Source organism: Dryas octopetala, chromosome 4 (assembly GCF_963921425.1).
Source record: "Dryas octopetala chromosome 4, drDryOcto1.1, whole genome shotgun sequence".
Taxonomy (NCBI): domain Eukaryota; kingdom Viridiplantae; phylum Streptophyta; class Magnoliopsida; order Rosales; family Rosaceae; genus Dryas; species Dryas octopetala.
The window spans coordinates 13,985,692-14,005,706 of NC_141369.1; the positions used below are offsets into that span (position 1 = coordinate 13,985,692).

The 20,015-nt window shown below is 36.1% G+C and overlaps 2 protein-coding genes, 1 long non-coding RNA gene and 1 pseudogene across 3 annotated transcripts; 3 read left to right on the forward strand and 1 right to left on the reverse strand.

Annotated features, from left to right (window-relative positions):
* Nucleotides 1–353: 353 nt before the first annotated feature.
* LOC147287084 (uncharacterized) lies at nt 354–5,190 on the forward strand (annotated as a pseudogene).
* Nucleotides 1,528–4,230, reverse strand: LOC147287085 (uncharacterized). Its single transcript, XR_015121828.1, has 4 exons — nt 3,769–4,230; nt 3,430–3,551; nt 2,933–3,031; nt 1,528–1,914 (listed from the first exon to the last, which is right to left on the reverse strand). It is a non-coding gene; the product is annotated as an uncharacterized LOC147287085 (long non-coding RNA).
* Nucleotides 5,191–9,630: 4,440 nt separating the features above from the next.
* On the forward strand, nt 9,631–12,899 carry LOC147287086 (uncharacterized). The gene is made up of 7 exons (XM_086240877.1): nt 9,631–9,790; nt 9,912–9,952; nt 10,532–10,700; nt 11,637–11,816; nt 11,903–12,157; nt 12,243–12,688; nt 12,822–12,899. Exons 1-6 carry the CDS (start codon nt 9,631–9,633, stop codon nt 12,485–12,487), a joined length of 1,050 nt encoding a protein of 349 aa, XP_086097003.1. The 3' UTR covers nt 12,488–12,688; nt 12,822–12,899.
* Nucleotides 12,900–13,330: 431 nt separating this feature from the next.
* On the forward strand, nt 13,331–15,271 carry LOC147287087 (uncharacterized). The gene is made up of 4 exons (XM_086242597.1): nt 13,331–13,372; nt 14,005–14,208; nt 14,395–14,595; nt 14,851–15,271. Exons 1-4 carry the CDS (start codon nt 13,331–13,333, stop codon nt 14,971–14,973), a joined length of 570 nt encoding a protein of 189 aa, XP_086098723.1. The 3' UTR covers nt 14,974–15,271.
* Nucleotides 15,272–20,015: the final 4,744 nt, after the last annotated feature.

The following is a 20,015-nucleotide window of genomic DNA, read 5'->3' on the forward strand; positions in this document are numbered from 1 at the left end:
TGATTGGTCTGGATTGATATCCATTTGAATATGATCTTGCATCACTAGACAGACCAGAGAGAGATCGGGAAGGGAAAGGAGACTAGCAACACATAAGCTTATGCATACCCTCTCCTTGCTCTAGATTATGTGTCATGTCTTCAAATTACTATTTGTCCAGTATATCCTGAAGGTTGATACTACCTAAACAGTTTTGCCAACATGGGCACTTCATTAAACATGGTCCTGCAGTGCTGTCACGGCTGCTTAATTGCTCATTTGGTCCCCTCCCCATATACCTTTTGCATTGTTCCTGTTTCCCTCCCATTTAGAATTCATATTGATCTGAATTTGTTGAGCTTAATCTTTCAGGTTGACCTGCTTCTTTCTTTCTGCTCTGAGATGGGGTTTTCTTCAGTGGTGCTTGTTGGTCATGATGATGGAGGCCTTCTGGCTTTGATGGCTGCACAAAAAGTACAGGCATCATTGAATTCTTTCAATATTGTGAGTATGCCTTGGATCACTTTATGCTTGGCTTTCCAACTTGTGAAATTAAGTTACTTGCACAAATATCCCTAAATTAGTACTGAATTATTGGCAGTTTCATTATTAAGATTATGCCCTTGTGATGTTTAAATGTTTTGCATATGTTCGTCACCATGTCATAGCTGATTCCTTTTGTTTGATTGATATCCTTCTTAAAGCCCTTTTCTTTGACCAACAATAACATAATGAAATTGGCTAGAAATTTGATAGACATTCTGAGTTCACAGGATATTTTCACATTATTAAAATGCTGATATAGTTTTGGGTATATAGTTAGATAAGGCTTCCACACCCTGGCGAGCTACATGTAACCAATGGGAGAGTTAGATAGGGTAATTACCACATCATTGTGTGAAAATACTGGGGTCATCCACCATGTCTGAAGATGTTACATTCCATCCAATCATGCTTGAAGATGGAACAGGAAGTGAATAAGTGATAACGATGGCGTCATTATCCCTTTATTCAAAAGAGGATGATGCTGCTCTTTTTCTATACTTACACTATGCAGAATATCTGTAGATGTTTTTTTTTTTTTTTCTCCTTTAATTTTAAGTTTCATAAAATTTAATTTTTTTTGGTTATGCAATTCAGGTTACAATTAAAGGGGTAATATTGCTAAATGTTAGCTTGTCAAGAGAAGTGGTGCCTGCTTTTGCAAGGATACTCTTAAGAACTTCACTTGGGGAAAAGCACTTGGTTCGTCCTTTGCTGCGAACATAAATTACTCAAGTGGTGAATAGACGAGCATGGTATGATGCTACAAAGCTAACAACGGACGTTTTGAGCCTTTATAAGGTATGCCTGGAAAATCGTGTAAAATAGTCACTTGAAAAGGGTAAAAGGGAAAACTTTGGGAAAGATTATGTTTAAGTATACAGCACAGTTTCAGATGCATGCTGAGCTTATTGCCTTATTTTATCAAATGTGATTTGTGATTGTGAACTCAAATTTTTGTTTGTCACTAGTAATTGTACCGGCGCGCTGCTGCGGGTGTGGAAAGCTTGTAAAATGTGCATATATCTATAAATCTGAAATATAAGAATATTTACATATATATGAAAATCTAAATATGTCTGTAAACACTGACATCAATGTTTCTTAACTAAGCTTCAGTTACAAAAATGTGGATTCATGACGCCATCAATGTCTCCTCGAATTCTACCTCATTTTTTGGAATTTTTTTCTTCTCATAACCCCATTTTCTTGACAACTTTGTTCCACAGCTTCAGCACCAGTGTTCATAGGCAGCACCATGTCATAGCCAAACATGCTTGTTAGATAGTCAGCAAATACTGGAAATCTATCATTATAGAAGGCTCGAGAACTAATGGTGAGCCTTTCTGGCTGTTCTTGTAATGTCTTCATGATCTTTGGATCACAATGTCCCTACACAACACGAAGCTATCTGTTAGAAGATGGAAAACATGTGGCATGCAATAAATAAATTATTAAAAAGAGGGTATGAGCAACTGCAATAAATCTACGTTAGAAAAATGGAGTTTTTCATATGAACTTCATTGGGATTACATTGAGTCTGATTTAAAGAAGAAAGCCACTGCCGCATTACTAATCAGTTAGAAAGGAGACAACATTGGAATGCAAAAAAGGAATAGCAATGTCATGGTTTTTTATTTAGTTTTGCTGATGTGCTTTTTGGAAAGTTTTTGTCATTTCATGTGGCTCATATGGTAGAGATAAAGTTTTTGTCACTGTGTCTGTGCATGTGTTTTTGTGCGCTAGTGTACATGAATATTGTAACATTTTTACTAATCAGGAAAACAGTTTTATAACTTTTTCAGCTTACTATGGTTTTACAATATGTATGCAACTCTTAAACTGTTGTATACTCTTCCTTGGAGATCTAGGTTCATAGTAGTTATGAGAGCTGTATGTGTCGGTTTGAGATTCCATATGTGTTTAGGATTTATATTGACTGTCCTTACCAGTTTTGGTTTTTAATAGGTGTTCCTATGTAAGTCAGTTTAGGATTTCTTCTTTCTTCTCTCTATATAGTGTTGCATTGTCTTCCTTCATTAATGAATGAGAATAAGGTTTGAAGTCGAACTCTTATATTAGTTTGTTCACAATAGTAAAAATATAGCATTTTCTTCTTCTTTTTTTTTTTTTTTTTTTGCCCCTCAAATTTGAGCATTGTGTTGTAAAGCATGTTTAACAGAGAAAGATAAAGAGTGTGGCCAACTCCAACTTTTTAGCTAGGTACTTAATGATGCAGGTTAAGTAATTGTATTTGGCTCTCATGAGTCTAGTGAGGCCACCAGGCCAGTAAAGAGGGAAACTAAAAGGATATAGACCATTCACATAAATTGAAAAAGAAAAAACACTTTTAATTTGAGGAGTTTAAATTAATAATTATATATATTATATATAGGTAAGAGATATTTACCATTGACCATAGCATTGTTTTTATCTGGTTGGACCAAACTACAACCATGTGATGCAACCTTCATGATTTCAAACGCTTCACTCTCCAGAATTTTTTGATCTGTTGATCAATAAAGAATGCTAGAAAAATTCAATCATCACATCTCCAAATTTTATCAAAATCAATACAGATTTCCTTAAAAGAAATAAATTAAAACATGAAAAACTTTAAAATGAGATACATAACCTAAACCTATCAGATTATGTAACATAGAAGTCGTTGCTAAAATAAGTTCTATGATGTCATTGTAGAGAAATATCTACATAAATACAATGCCATCCAAACAAGTACTGATTATTGGTTAAAGCAGATTAATATCTTGCATTTTTCCTTGTTTGTAGAAACTTGGTTTAAGAATATATAGATTCAACTAAAAAAGAAAGCAAATTGAAGATTATAAAATAATGTCCTGTTATTGATAAGAAAGATGAAATTAGATAAAGAGCTTGCTTTTGGACCTGAATAGTCCTTCCAGAAGGATCTGATTGGCATCTAGGCTCGTTAATAAGCTCCCAGGCCACGGGTGTTGGGTCATCTTTATAATGAACTCTAGTAAAGCTGTTATATCTGTTAAAACAGCCTGCAAAATGGTAGATGCAAATTAGAACTGAAAATCCTGTGCATCACATCTCATAAAAGAGGAAAGGCTTATCACCATCATAGACTGTTATTCCTTCACAGTAATCATTTCCAGACTTGGAAAAAAGAAACTGGATCACGACAACGTCCCTCGCTCAGTCAGAACCGAGAAAAAAAGATAAATGAAAAAAAAAATCAAATAAAAATCTATGGCTCACCTTCGCTGCGCAAACAGTAGATCCGATTGAGTTCCTCAACAACCCAAGATGTAATCAGAAGAAGACCAGATTGATGTGTCTGGTTAGAAAAGAATGAAAGCAGATAGAGAGAGGCAGACCAGATCGATGTGCTTGGGATGCGACCGGAAAGAGAGAGAATGGAAAAAGTAAATGACCAAAATGGGCTTTGAGTACGCAGTGGTGTAGTTAGACTCTCTGATGAAGTGCGGTGGTGTCTGGAGGTGGAGAGACTCGGTGGTGGAGACTGGAGATCGAGTAAATCTGGAGAGTGTGGAGATTGAGTGCGGCAGAGAGATGAGAGATCGAGTGAGTCGGAGATGAGATGAGGGAGTGTCGGAGTGAGAGAGAGATCGCACAGCCCTATCTCTCCTCTCTCTGTCTCTTTCTCTATTTGTAAACTAACCCAAAACCCCTTTCCTTCTCCACAACCCTCTCAATGTCTCTTTCTCTCTCTATCTGTAATCTAAACCAAAACCGACCAAACCTTATCCCAGGTGAATGACAAAAAGGGTAAATCCAACCCCACTGTTCTCACAATGGCAAGCAGATCAAAAAAAAAAAAAGATGTGAGGGAAACAGAAGAGGAGCATGACGATGGCAAGTGGCATAAAAAAATCGAAAAGGCAGGGGCAAAAATGAAAGAGAGAGCGAAATGACTAAAACGGGCCCAACTCATCCCACAAATTACAATGGAAAACAACTTAAAAAAAAACAGAGGGGTAAAATGGACTTTTCAGTGAACAGTCTATGAACAGTACAGCCTTTCTCACCGTTTAGTATATATAGAATTTGCTTGATGTTCTTTTCTTGCAATCAGGCCCCTCTATGTGTAGAAGGATGGGACGAAGCACTCCATGAGATAGGTAGACTGTCGTATGAGACAATTCTTCCTCCAAAAAATGCAGAATCATTGCTGAAGGCAGTTGAAGACATGCCAGTGTTGGTCCTCGCAGGCATTGAGGATGCCCTAGCTTGTCTCTCTTAAATCTTCTCAAGCCATGGCCTCCAAACTTGTAAATTCTGTAAGTTCCTGCTTTCACTCTTCTATAATTTTGGGAGTACTAAAGGAATCTAGGCAACTAATGTGAACAATTAAAAGCTGGTGGTATGGATATGCAAAACCCTCCAGTTGAACTGAGCTGAATCTCCCACACCCTATTATTGTTTGACAAAATCTTGAAACTCATTATTATTATTAATATAATTTAGTGGAATGTGATAAACAACGATCACCTTTTCATCGTATCTAATCTGACGTCAGTATATTGTGTCATGCAGAGACTAGTCGCAATATCCTGATGTGGTCACCTTCCTCATGAAGAGTGTCCGAAGGCATTACTTGTAGCAATATCACCCTTCCTAAGCAGACTCTTTATCAGACGAGACTCAAAAAGCCAATAGTGTACCTTCTTTTTAACTTCTAATTAGGGTTTTTATCGTTTGTAGGTTCCTTTTCCTTTTCTTTCCCATTTTTTTTTGTTTTATTTTGTTTTTTTCATTAAGCAATTTAGCCTAAGGGAAGAGACTAAGGTCATCTCTTCTTTTTGGTATTTTCGATGTGTTAGTTTGGAGCCTTACCCTAGCCCACATTCTTTAGGGTTTTAGAGCTCTTTTCTCTTGTATTTTCATATCCCTCTATTCCTTCTTTTTCCCCTTTTGGAAATTTTAGTTTTATTTATTGTTGTTTGAACAGTACTTGTTATTATTCCCTACTAAAGGGGGTGGAAGATAGCATATATTTGTACATTTTTATCACATCGTGAATGTATGAATTTTGAGAATGGTTTTGTTCCACCAGTCTGTTGAATTGTGATTCTCCATGCCTAATACCCACAAGCACTAATAGGAGGCTCTGAGCTGTTGTATGTTCCTTCCAACCAATGCAACCTTAAAATTGATGAATGGCAACAGCATTGAGTGGTACTGATAATTTGTTTTTCGGGGAGAAAGGGAGGATTTTGAGCAATTGTGCAAGACAGTTGAAAATGAATTGCGACGGGCACGAGTGGGTTGAATTAGCTTGTGGTTAAGTAGTATTTATCTTTACAATATTGAAGAAGTTTCATGTTCGATTCCACCATCCTCAAGAACCAAAAAACCTTCTCATTCATAGAACAATACAGCTGTACAGGTCCTTTTTGGAAAGACGACAGATCAAGTGTTTTAAGGGTTTATACATTATCAATGGAGATGGACATTACCACATGATGTTACTTTCAAGCTTTCAATCATGGGAGGGAGTACAATTACTTTCCTCTGAATTTGGCTATCTTTAAGCTAAAAATGGAAATTTGCATCATGGGTTACTTAAAGGATGATAATTTGCTTAGTGGGTTACTTAATGAAGGAAATTTACTTTATGACACCGAGCCTACAAGTACTTGGTTGAAAGACTAATCAGAACTATTCAAATCTGCAATGAATGACTCATGCAAAGATGTTGATTGATGTGAATGTTGGCATGTTGGCATGTTGCTTTACAAGAATTTAGTATACAAATTTAAATAAAATTATTCTTTCCTTTAATGTATCGGTGGAGAACCACTAGAGATGGCATGCCACTTTGTCATGCAGGTTAATGCTAATTTAATTCAAACTTTATTGACTCCATGTCAATAATTAAATCACATACCACTCAATTTAAGTTATATTTTAAACTAATTAATCCAACAACTCAAAAATCTTACAGGTCAAATTTTCATATTCTTTTGCCTAATAGCGGATATGGCTTTTATTTTTTGTTCTTGTTTTGTTTTTGATATTGAATTTTTGTTTCTATGTTTGGTTACAATAGGGGTTATAATTGTTTGCTTGAACTAACAGTGAAAGAGTTGGGCGTCATATTTAGCTTTTTACATTATCCCTTATCTTTTTGCCATTTTTTTTAGTGTTGGATTAAGATTACAAGATGGAGGCTCTGTTTTCAGATATTCATAGTTTACTGCTTAACAATGATTATAATTTTTGTTTTTTTGTTACAATAAGGGTTATAAATTTTGTTCTGCCAGTTGTTGCGCTCTAAAATCATTATTTAAAGTTATTATAACTCATATACATCTTTTCTTTATTGAAAAAAACCGAAAAACACATACATAATTTCTTTGAATTATTATTGGCAAACATTATCATTTCAATTTGCACATATATGTGGTACGACTCTGGGATTTTTCACACATTTTCAGAAAATCAGATACAATTTCATGAAAGAACGGACAGTCGCGTGACTTAAAATTAAAAAAGATGGCGCGTAGAAAATCCGTCTGCATCTGTAAACCCGTACTACCCTCACGTAGATAACTAAACCCCTATTATGAAATCCACCGATCTTCGCACTCCTGGTGCGTGCGAAAATCCTCCGGAAACCCAACGCTTCTCTTCTCAAATAAGACAAGCACGTGAATATCACTACAAATGAGACGCGCGTGAGAATTCAACGTCCTGTCCTCCCTTCCCCTCAAAGGCGTCGCGCCTCACCTCACTACCCGCGTCAATTCAGAATCCACGTAAGGATTGTGGAGGAACAGTACGCACCCGGCGCACTTTAGCACACTTTCCATTTTTGTGCTTGCTTTAATTTCGCTCTGTGTATCAAAACCTCACACACCAGTACACCACCTTGACCGTCTACACCTCTCTCTCTCTCTCTCTCTCTCTCTCTCTCACTCTCTCTCTTCTCACTCGCACCACACGCTTTCCATTGAAACACTTTCTTCTGGACTCCAAAATCTCAAATGGGGCTTCTCTGTCGTTTCGTTCATCATCGACGTTGAGGTATATATCCCTCACTAAACCTCCGTTCCAAGTTTTTTCTTCATTTTGAGCTCAACATTTGTTTGTGGGTCATGGGTTTTCAACTTTCTTTTTGACTGCCTTTCCAAAGCATCCAATGTGTTCGTTTTGTCTCTTCTTCTTTTCCCAGCTTTTCTCTGATTTTTTTTTTTTCTTTTGTGTGTGCCGGACCGCCGGTTCGTTTATATACATTATGCTTTGTATAAGATTGCAAAGTTTTCTGCAACTTAAGTGTGCATTAGTGATTCGCTTGAGTGCAAGAGGAGGCTCTGTTTCCAGATTTTCACATTCTTTTGCCTAATAGGGGATATGGCTTTTATTTTTTGTTCTTGTTTTGTTTTTGGTATTGGGTTTTTGTTTCTTTGTTTGGTTACAATGGGGGTTATGATTGTTTGCTTGAACTCACAGTGAAAGAGTGGGTTGTCATGTTTGGCTTATTACATGGCCCCTTATGTTTTTGCCATTCTTTTTGGTGTTGGGTTAAGATTACAAGATGGAGGCTCTGTTTTCAGATATTCACAGTCTACTGCTTAACAATGGTTAAGGTTTTTGTTTTTTGTTACAATAGGGGTTATGAGTTTTGCTCTGCCAGTTGTTGCGCTCTAAAATGTGCCCTAAATGGTAATGCGCGTAGAGTCTGGTTGGTTTCAACTCACAGTGAAGGGGCATCATGTTAGGCGTATTACATGGTCCCCTCATGTTCTTGCAATGTTTTTTGGTTGTTAGGATTAATACCCAGCAAATATATTCGTAGTTTTCCCCATGTTTGATAAATGTCACAGCTGATAGAAAGTGTTGTTTTTAGAATTTAGGAATTTCTTAGCTCAAATTTGGAAAATAATAAATATTTATCAATGTCTGTGGCTTAGTTTGAAATATTGATGCCCTTTATGTCCTTTACGCTCCTTCGAAAATTTATTACCTTTATTATAAGGTTTGTCATGGCATCTCAGGTTGAAGTGCTGAAGCATTATTTTAGCGTGCATACTTGTGTCCAGCTGCACACCCTGATAGGTACCTGATGGAAATAGAACCTGATGAAATCATGCTTTGCAGGAATGTTAGGAAGTTTTGGAGATAGTAGAGGACGATAGAGCTGGATATAGTTTATGTGGGTTCTTTCAGAGTATAAACAATGCAGAAAAAATTTTACTTGATAATTAAAGAAGGTTTAGATTGAATTGTTTTAGTTAACATAATGGTGCAAAAAGAAAACTTAGAAACTCTTGCACTGAAGAGTAATCTGAAAGAGAGGTTTTGTTTTTCATGTTGGGGCTCTGGTCCCATTTCAACCAAAAAAAGAATTACTGAGTTATGGAACACAGGAGATCCAAAATTTTTATACTTCTTAAAATTATATTAGTGATTTTGGAGTTTCCTTTAGATCTTTGGGTCAAAACTTTGTAAAAGGGTTTATTGCAGCTAGCAAATGTGCAACATATCTTGCCCTGTAGGTGTCTACAGGGGAATGCTTTTTCTTTTCTTTTTTTTAGCGTGACGTTTTTGAGGCTCCAGGGCTCTAATGATGGTCTAGAATATTCAGAGACAAATCTGGACTTATTGCTCTGCCTGATTGTTCTAACCAGAAGAAAAAACAGTGTAAACCTTTTTCTTACTTCCCTCTTCTTTAAACAGCTCCTTATGCATCACTGTATCAATTGACTCTATAGCACATTAAGTCTTGTGTACATCTTTGGTTTTTTAATGCTACTGGATTCTCTTGTACTCGACTAGGTACTTTGAGGTTGATCAGATGAGGAAAACACCAGGAACTCCTAATATATAAATTTCAGCTTAAGCCCTAAGATCCCATATTCTTTAGATATTATATGGAATTTGGTTGCCTGCTGAGCTATGATCAATTTTGTTTCCTGACTACAGCTTACAATATATTGCATAATTTGTTTTGCACCTCTGGTTTGAGTTTTATTTTTTATTTGTTTATTTGTTTATTTTATGGTTCATGTGTTATAAGGTAATTTACTGTTTTAGGTTCTCGAAAACTATTGGATGGGCTAAGAAACAATGGTTGAGTTTGAAGATAGATAAGCCATGGCGCATCCTGAAGAGACAGATATGGAAGATGATGTTGAATTTAGGTGGGGCAAGAAAGGTGGAGCTGGGAGAAAGAAAGGTGTCCAGTTCTATGAGTCATTCACTTATGAAGGCGTGAAATACTCCCTTTATGATTGTGTACATGTTTATCGCACTGGTGAATTCGAGACTGATAGAGGACCATAGAAAGAAGATAAAGCTCGTGTGGTTTTTTCGTCCTGCTGAAATACGTAACTTTTTGGGTGATTGTGAACCACGCTGGAACGAGATATTTTTAGCTTCTGGTGAGGGTGCAGGCCTCTCCAATATCAATTCTCTGGTAAATTAGATTTAATTAGAGACATTTTATAATCATGTCCACTTTATGTTTTCATACCTCATTTAAGTAGAGTGCTATGCATGGTATAATCATTGTTAAATTAAAAGGGACAAAGGAGTCTTTCTTCTTAGCATCTCTCTGGGCACCTTTGTCTATACATTTTAGAGATATTTAGAGATATTCCTTAATCCTTTTAGTGTTATTATTCTAGGTTTTCGGGTAGCTTTGATTTGAATGTAATCTGTGTTTTTGCTTGAGGATGTTAACCTAGATTTGATGGTTATATCTCATGCATCCTACTCGTATCTACTTTTAACTGCATATATACTTTTTATGGCAATGTGGCCAATATATTATTAGATGTCTTCTCAGCGTCTTTCCCTTTACATTGCCATGAAAGTCTTTACATTTCCATAACATTAATGAGCCTACTTCCTTTAGATCAATGTAATGCCTTTGTCTTCTTTCATTTGAATCTATTTGGATGCCAAACTTGTAGAGTCTACAGATCGTTAACAAGGGTGTCCACATGGTTATATCGACATCTAATTACATGGCAATTTTGAATACTAATTTCAGGAGTCAATTCAAGGAAAATGCAATGTTGTCTGCACATCAAAGGACAAAAGGAATCCTCAGCCCTCTGAAGAAGAGTTGAGAATGGCTAGTTACATTTTCTGTCGTACTTTTGATGTAGGAACGCGTACAATATTAGAGAACTTTCCAAATGAAATAGGTGGAATTAAAGGTCAGTCATCTACATCTGGAATTTATTTAGGGTGCTTTCTGGTATAAACCTTTTAAACAAATATAGGATGTTAAATTGTCAATCAGATTCACATTTGATTGATTGATTCTGTTATCTAAGAATTGAGAATTTGTCACTCATTTTTGTGATTACTTTCTATCAAGTATTGGGCTGTAGGCTGTAGCAGTTCTGTCTAATTGTTTGAAGTAGAACACTTCTATAGTTACTAATCATGGCTTCATGTAGAAGAAAAAACTTTGAGCAGCTAGATTTCGTTTGTTTATGACAAATAATGAAATATGTTTATGTTAATATCTATATGATGATGCTATTGTCACTTTCAAAGCCATGTTCTCAAAAGGCAATGATCAGTAAAACTGAGTACCTTGTTGCCAGATTAGGTAGCAGTTGAAAGATACCCACTGACACTTCTAGGAGGCATGTTAGCATGCATGTACATCTTTCTGGTGGATTTGTAGTAGCTGATAACAAATGAGCATGCTATTTCAGCGAGATATAACAAGTGAGTGGTTTTAAGTCTTAGCCTCAACTCTGAAGGGCTGCTACCTCCTTTCCAAGAAACAATCAAATACCCCTAACAGATGTGATCACTTAAAGCAAACTGATGTGAGAGATCCTGCTCAAAACTGGGGCTACATGTCATTCATGGTACTTGGGGACCATATGGTGATAACTGAAGGGGTTCAACAATGACCTGAAATGCATTTAACAGCTGTTTGATTTCAAAGCCAAATTCTTCAAAAAACAAACTGAGGTTTTCTTTTTTTAATTTTAAAATTATGAGTGCACTATTTACAGCAATATTTATTTACCATACATTCATGTCTCAAAATCATTATAACTTCCCTTGTATACTTTTTTCTTAGTGGACTTTAATATCTATCATGGTCTTCAAATATTTTGAATGCAATGCAGTGGAGTGCTTTTTTAATGCGGGAAAAAGTCAAAAGTTCATCAGGACTCACAAGTTCCAGACAAATTTGAGAGACCAAGCTGGACCATCAAATGTGTTGTCCAAGTTAGGATTGGACAAAGTGGTGGCCTCTCCAGTTAAAAATGACAAGTCCAGCAGCAGAGTAAGCCCTGTAGTGAAAGGTGATTTCTGAGAATGCCAGCTGTGCATTTTACTTCTGAATTCAACTGATTAGATGAAAATAAGATTGTTTCTGGCTTATGTGCAGAATCCGAGAAAGCAGTAGTTCGTATTGGTGAGAATTCAAATGAGGCATTAAGGCGCAAACCATATATGCGCGCATCAGATACCCATCAACATAAGAAGGTGATAGTTCTACCTGGTGTAGCTTCCAAGTTACAGACAAATTTGAGAGACCAAGATGGACCATCAAATGTGTCGTCCAAGTTAGGATTGGACAAAGTGGTGGCCTCTCCAGTTAAAAATGACAAGTCCAGCAGCAGAGTAAGCCCTGTAATGAAAGGTGATTTCTCAGAATGCCAACTGTGATTTTACTTCTGAATTCAACTGATTAGATGAAAATAAGATTGTTTCTGGCACATGTGCAGAATCAGAGAAAGCAGTAGTTCGTTTTGGTGAGAATTCAAATGTGACATTAAGGCCCAAACCATATATGCATACTTCAGATACCCATCCTCATAAGAGGATAATTGTTCTACCTGGTGTAGCTTCCACTATGGGGGAAAGTTCTGAACAGAAGAGAAGAAAAACTGCTGGAAATGCAGCTACTCAACATGCAGGGGATAGGGGAGTTAAAGTTAATAGCAAACCTTTGGGAATAATTGTATACTAGCAAATTTTATTAGTTCAATCTGGAACCTTATTTTATGTCCCAAGTTTGGATATTTTACGGAAATGCAATAATATGCTAGACGACTCCAAAGACATATTCACACAACCTGTTCGCAAGTTTTGATAATGAATTTGGTTAATATTCTAATTTCTCTAGTTTTCTTAAATCCAGGAGGAAAGAAGAAATTGGTTCAAGCCACTTGTGAGATTCTATTTCCCGATATTTTTTTGTAGACATTACCATTTGTTGTTTGATTGTACATACAAATCAATGGTTGGCTATTGATTACATTGTAAAGTCTTAACCAGATTTCTTTCCTTGTCAAATTTTGAAGCCTTGGGAGCAAAGACTGCAGAGAGCTCAAGATGCTGGCACTTTGGTCTTACTAGACAATTTGGATCCATCCTATGCATCATCAGAAGTAGAGGTAATATTCCCTGATTCATCACTAGACAGACCAGTGAGAGATCGGGAAGGGAAAGGAGACTAGCAACACATAAGCTTATGCATACCCTCTCCTTGCTCTAGATTATGTGTCATGTCTTCAAATTACTATTTGTCCAGTATATCCTGTAGGTTGATACTACCTAAACAGTTTTGCCAACATGGGCACTTCATTAAAGATGGTCCTGCAGTGCTGTCATGGCTGCTTAATTGCTCATTTGGTCCCCTCCCCATATACCTTTTGCATTGTTCCTGTTTCCCTCCCATTTAGAATTTATATTGATCTGAATTTGTTGAGCTTAATCTTTCAGGTTGACCTGCTTCTTTCTTTCTGCTCTGAGATGGGGTTTTCTTCAGTGGTTCTTGTTTGATCATGATGATGGAGGCCTTCTGGCTTTGATGGCTGCACAAAAAGTACAGGCATCATTGAATTCTTTCAATGTGAGTATGCCTTGGATCACTTTATGCTTGGCTTTCCAACTTGTGAAATTAAGTTACTTGCACAAATATCCCTAAATTAGTACTGAATTATTGGCAGTTTCATTATTAAGATTATGCCCTTGTGATGTTTAAATGTTTTGCATATGTTCGTCACCATGTCATAGCTGATTCCTTTTGTTTGATTGATATCCTTCTTAAAGCCCTTTTCTTTGACCAACAATAACATAATGAAATTGGCTAAAAATTTGATAGACATTGTGAGTTCACAGGATATTTTCACATTATTAAAATGCTGATATAGTTTTGGGTATATAGTTAGATAAGGCTTCCACACCCTGGCGAGCTACATGTAACCAATGGGAGAGTTAGATAGGGTAATTACCACATCATTGTGTGAAAATACTGGGGTCATCCACCATGTCTGAAGATGTTACATTCCATCCAATCATGCTTGAAGATGGAACAGGAAGTGAATAAGTGATAACGATGGCGTCATTACCCCTTTATTCAAAAGAGGATGATGCTGCTCTTTTTCTATACTTACACTATGCAGAATCTCTGTAGATGTTTTTTTTTTTCTCCTTTAATTTTAAGTTTCATAAAATTTAATTTTTTTTTGTTATGCAATTCAGGTTACAATTAAAAGGGTAATATTGCTAAATGTTAGCTTGTCAAGAGAAGTGGTGCCTGCTTTTGCAAGGATACTCTTAAGAACTTCACTTGGGAAAAAGTACTTGGTTCGTCCTTTGCTGCGAACAGAAATTACTCAAGTGGTGAATAAACGAGCATGGTATGATGCTACAAAGCTAACAACGGACGTTTTGAGCCTTTATAAGGTATCCTGGAAAATCGTGTAAAATAGTCACTTGAAAAGGGTAAAAGGGAAAACTTTGGGAGAGATTATGTTTAAGTATACAGCACAGTTTCAGATGCATGCTGAGCTTATTTTATCAAATGTGATTTGTGATTGTGAACTCAAAATTTTGGTTGTCATTTGCTTGATGTTCTTTTCTTGCAATCAGGCCCCTCTATGTGTAGAAGGATGGGACGAAGCACTCCATGAGATAGGTAGACTGTCGTATGAGACAATTCTTCCTCCGAAAAATGCAGAATCATTGCTGAAGGCAGTTGAAGACATGCCAGTGTTGGTCATCGCAGGCGCTGAGGATGCCCTTGTCTCTCTTAAATCTTCTCAAGCCATGGCCTCCAAACTTGTAAATTCTGTAAGTTCCTGCATTCACTCTTCTATAATTTTGGGAGTACTAAAGGAATCTAGGCAACTAATGTGAACAATTTAAAGCTGTTGGTATGGATATGCAAAACCCTCCAGTTGAACTGAGCCGAATCTCCCACACTCTATTATTGTTTGACAAAATCTTGAACCTCATTATTAATATTAATATAATTTAGTGGAATGTGATAAACAACGATCACCTTTTCAAAGTATCTAATCTGAGTCAGTATATTGTGTCATGCAGAGACTAGTCGCAATATCCGGATATGGTCACCTTCCTCATGAAGAGTGTCCGAAGGCATTACTTGCAGCAATATCACCCTTCCTAAGCAGACTCTTAATCGGACGAGACTCACAAAGCCAATAGTGTACCTTCTTTTTAACTTCTAATTAGGGTTTTTATCATTTGTAGGTTCCTTTTCCTTTTCTTTCCCATTTTTTTTGTTTTGTTTTGTTTTTTTCGTTAAGCAATTTAGCCCAAGGGAAGAGACTAAGGTCATCTCTTCTTTTTGGTATTTTTGATGTGTTAGTTTGGAGCCTTACCCTAGCCCACATTCTTTAGGGTTTTAGAGCTCTTTTCTCTTGTATTTTCATATCCCTCTATTCCTTCTTTTTCCCCTTTTGGAAATTTTAGTTTTATTTATTGTTGTTTGAACTGTACTTGTTATTATTTCCCACTAAAGGGGGTGTTAGATAGCATATATTTGTACATTTTTATCACATCGTGAATGCATGAATTTTGAGAATGGTTTTGTTCGACCAGTCTGTTGAATTGTGATTCTCTATGCCTAGCACCCACAAGCACTAATAGGAGGCTCTTGAGCTGTTGTATGTTCCTTCCAACCAATGCAACCTTAAAATTGATGAATGGCAACAGCATTGAGTGGTACTGATAATTTGTTTTTTGGGGAGAAGGGGAGGATTTTGAGCGATTGTGCAAGACAGTTGAAAATGAATTGCGACGGGCACGAGTGGGTTGAATTAGCTTGTGGTTAAGTAGTATTTATCTTTACAATATTGCAGAAGTTTCATGTTCGAATCCACCATCCTCAAGAACCAAAAAACCTTTTCAATCATAGAACAATACAGCTGTACAGGTCCTTTTTGGAAAGACGACATATCAAGTGTTTTAAGGGTTTATACATTATTAATGGAGATGGACATTACCACAGAATGTTACTTTCAAGCTTTCAATTATGGGAGGGAGTACAATTACTTTCCTCTGAATTTGGCTATCATTAAGCTAAAGAAGGAAATTCGCATCATGGGTTACTTAAAGGATGAAAATTTGCTTAGTGGGTTACTTAATGAAGGAAATTTACTTTATGACACTGAGCCTACAAGTACTTGGTTGAAAGACTAATCAGAACTATTCAAATCTGCAATGAATGACTCATGCAAAGATGTTGATTAATGTGAATGTTGGCATGTTGCTTTGCAAGAATTTAGTATACGAATTTAAATAAAATTATTCTTTCAAATTTAGTATACAAATTTAAATAAAATTATTCTTTCCCTTAATGTATCGGTGGAGAACTACTAGAGATGGCATGCCACTTTTGGCTAGTTTGGTATTGCTGTGTGAAAAAACAGCTGTGAGGTAAAACAGCTGTGAAGTAAAGTCAGCTGTAAAGTAAAGCATCTGAGTGTTTGGTAAAATATGTTTTCAAAAGTGCTGTGAGTGCAAAAAATAGTATCAAAGTGTTTGGTAAATGTTAATGTAAAAGTGTTGTGACTGTGTATAATTACTAAAATAGACATGATGCTAAAAGTGTCTTTCACTTGTTTGTTTGGTAAAAATAAAATGTGTTTCACTTGTTTTTTAAATTTTTGGCTACAAATTTTTATTAGCATTAATTTTTCTAAGAACAACATTATTAAATAACTATGTCTATTATTTTTTTAGGTATATTATAATTTTAATCGTGCAAATAAAATATCATAATTAATTATCACAATATAAAATATAACTAACAATGAACATATTTTTTAATTTAAAATAAACAAATTAAAAATATAGAAATCAATGAGGATATTATGGGTAAAATAAAATATTCATTGTTGCTGTGATTCACTGCAGCTTTCAAAAGCACCTAGAAACCTGCTTTCTGTTTTTGTTGTGGGGAGTTGAGAATTGTGAGAAAAAGCAGTTTTTAATTTTTTTACCAAACACCAAAACTGTTGTAGGTGATTGAGAATTGTCATCCACAGCAGTTTTTAGGTATTCCACCGCAATCCCAAACGGGGCCTTTGTCATGCAGGTTAATGCTAATTTAATTCAAACTTTATTGACTTCATGTCAATAATTAAATCACATACCACTCAATTTAAGTTATATTTTAAACTGATTAATCCAACAACTCAAAAATCTTACAGGTCAAATTTTCATATTTTTTTGCCTAATAGCGGATATGGCTTTTATTTTTTGTTCTTCTTTTGTTTTTTATATTGGATTTTTGTTTCTATGTTTGGTTACAATAGGAGTTATGATTGTTTGCTTGAACTCACAGTGAAAGAGTTCGGCGTCATGTTTAGCTTATTACATCATCTCTTATTTTTTTGCTACTCTTTTTGGTGTTGGGTTAAGATTACAAGATGGAGGCTCTGTTTTCAGATATTCATAGTTTACTGCTTAACAATGGTTATAATTTTTGTTTTTTTGTTACAATAGGGATTATAAATTTTACTGTCAGTTGTTGCGCTCTAAAATCTTTATTTAAAGTTATTATAACTCATATACATCTTTTCTTGATTGGGAAAAATCGAAAAACACATATATAATTTCTTTGAATTATTATTGGCAAACATTATCATTTTAATTTGCACATATATGTGGTACGACTCTGAAATATTTCACACATTTCGAATAAATCAGATACAATTCCATGAAAGAACAGACAGTCGCGTGACTTAAAATTCAAAAAGATGGCGCGTAGAAAATCGTCTGCATCCGTAAACCCGTACTACCTTCACGTAGATAAATAAACCCCTATTATGAAATCCACCGATCTTCGCACTCCTGGTGCGTGCGAAAATCCTCCGGAAACCCAACGCTTCTCCTCTCAAATAAGACAAGCACGTGAATATCACTACAAATGAGACGCGCGTGAGAATTCAACGTCCTGTCCTGCCTTCCCCTCAAAGGCGTCGCGCCTCACCTCACGACCCGCGTCAATTCAGAATCCACGTAAGGATTGTGGAGAAACAGTACGAACCCGGCGCACTTTAGCACACTTTCCATTTTTGTGCTTGCTTTAATTTCGCTCTGTGTATCAAAACCTCACACACCAGTACACCACCTTGACCGTCTACACCTCTCTCTCTCTCTCTTCTCACTCGCACCACACGCTTTCCATTGAAACACTTTCTTCTGGACTCCAAAATCTCAAATGGGGCTTCTCTGTCGTTTCGTTCATCATCGACGTTGAGGTATATATATCTCACTAAACCTCCGTTCCAAATTTTTTCTTCATTTTGAGCTCAACATTTGTTTGTGGGTCATGGGTTTTCAACTTTCTTTTTGACTGCCTTTCCAAAGCACCCAATGTGTTCGTTTTGTTTCTTCTTCTTTTCCCAGCTTTTCTCTGATTTTCTTTTTCTATTTTTTTTTTGTGTGCCGGACCGCCGGTTCGTTTATATACATTATGCTTTGTATAAGATTGCAAAGTTTTCTGCAACTTAAGTGTGCATTAGTGATTCGCTTGAGTGCAAGAGGAGGCACTGTTTCCAGATTTTCACGTTCTTTTGCCTAATAAGGGATATGGCTTTTATTTTTTGTTCTTGTTTTGTTTTTGGTATTGGGTTTTTGTTTCTTTGTTTGGTTACAATGGGGTTATGATTGTTTGCTTGAACTCACAGTGAAAGAGTGGGTCGTCATGTTTGGCTTATACATGGCCCCTTATGTTTTTGCCATTCTTTTTGGTGTTGGGTTCAGATTACAAGATGGAGGCTCTGTTTTCAGATATTCACAGTCTACTGCGTAACAATGGTTATGGTTTTTGTTTTTTGTTACAATAGGGGTTATGAGTTTTGCTCTGCCAGTTGTTGCGCTCTAAAATGTGCCCTAAATGGTAATGCGCGTAGAGTCTGGTTTGTTTCAACTCACAGTGAAGGGGCATCATGTTAGGCGTATTACATGGTCCCCTCATGTTCTTGCAATGTTTTTTGGTTGTTAGGATTAATACCCAGCAAATATATTCGTAGTTTTCCTCATGTTTGATAAATGTCACAGCTGATAGAAAGTGTTGTTTTTAGAATTTAGGAATTTCTTAGCTCAAATTTGGAAAATAATATATATTTATCAATGTCTGTGGCTTAGTTTGAAATATTGATGCCCTTTATGTCATTTACGCTCCTTCGAAAATCTGTTACCTTTATTATAAGGTTTGTCATGGCATCTCAGGTTGAAGTGCTGAAGCATTATTTTAGCGTGCATACTTGTGTCCAGCTGCACACCCTGATAGGTACCTGATGGAAATAGAACCTGATGAAATCATGCTTTGCAGGAATGTTAGGAAGTTTTGGAGATAGTAGAGGACCATAGAGCTGGATATAATTTATGTGGGTTCTTTCAGAGTATAAACAATGCAGAAAAAGTTGTACTTTATAATTAAAGAAGGTTTAGATTGAATTGTTTTAGTTAACATAATGGTGCAAAAAGAAAGCTTAGAAACTCTTGCACTGAAGAGTAATCTAAAAGAGAGGTTTTGTCTTTCATGTTGGGGCTCTGGTCCCATTTCAACCAAAAAAAGAATTACAGAGTTATGGAACACAGGAGATCCAAAATTTTATACCTTCTTAAAATTATATTAGTGTTTTTGGAGTTTCCTTTAGATCTTTGGGTCAAAACTTTGTAAAAGGGTTTATTGCAGCTAGCAAATGTGCAACATATCTTGCCCTGTAGGTGTCTACAGGGGAATGCCTTTTCTTTTCTTTTTTTTAGTGTGACGTTTTTGAGGCTCCAGGGCTCTAATGATGGTCTAGAATATTCAGAGACAAATCTGGACTTATTGCTCTGCCTGATTGTTCTAACCAGAAGAAAAAACAGTGTAAACCTTTTTCTTACTTCCCTCTTCTTTAAACAGCTTCTTATGCATCACTGTATCAATTGACTCTATAGCACATTAAGTCTTGTGTACATCTTTGGTTTTTTAATGCTACTGGATTCTCTTGTACTCGACTAGGTACTTTGAGGTTGATCAGAGGAGGAAAACACCAGGAACTACTAATATATAAATTTCAGCTTAAGCCCTAAGATCCCATATTCTTTAGATATTATATGGAATTTGGTTGCCTGCTGAGCTATGATCAATTTTGTTTCCTGACTACAGCTTACAATATATTGCATAATTTGTTTTGCATCTCTGGTTTGAGTTTTATTTTTTATTTGTTTATTTGTTTATTTTTATG

Bases quoted from the DNA above. Each gene is read 5' to 3' on its own strand.
- LOC147287086 (XM_086240877.1), top strand. From the start codon at position 9,631: ATGGCGCATCCTGAAGAGACAGATATGGAAGATGATGTTGAATTTAGG. The intron at 9,791-9,911 runs GTGAATTCGAGA...AGATATTTTTAG, and splicing joins TGTACATGTTTATCGCACTG to CTTCTGGTGAGGGTGCAGGC. The intron at 11,817-11,902 runs GTGATTTCTGAG...GCTTATGTGCAG, and splicing joins AGTAAGCCCTGTAGTGAAAG to AATCCGAGAAAGCAGTAGTT.
- LOC147287087 (XM_086242597.1), top strand. From the start codon at position 13,331: ATGGCTGCACAAAAAGTACAGGCATCATTGAATTCTTTCAAT. The intron at 14,209-14,394 runs GTATCCTGGAAA...TCTTGCAATCAG, and splicing joins ACGTTTTGAGCCTTTATAAG to GCCCCTCTATGTGTAGAAGG. The intron at 14,596-14,850 runs GTAAGTTCCTGC...TGTGTCATGCAG, and splicing joins CCTCCAAACTTGTAAATTCT to AGACTAGTCGCAATATCCGG.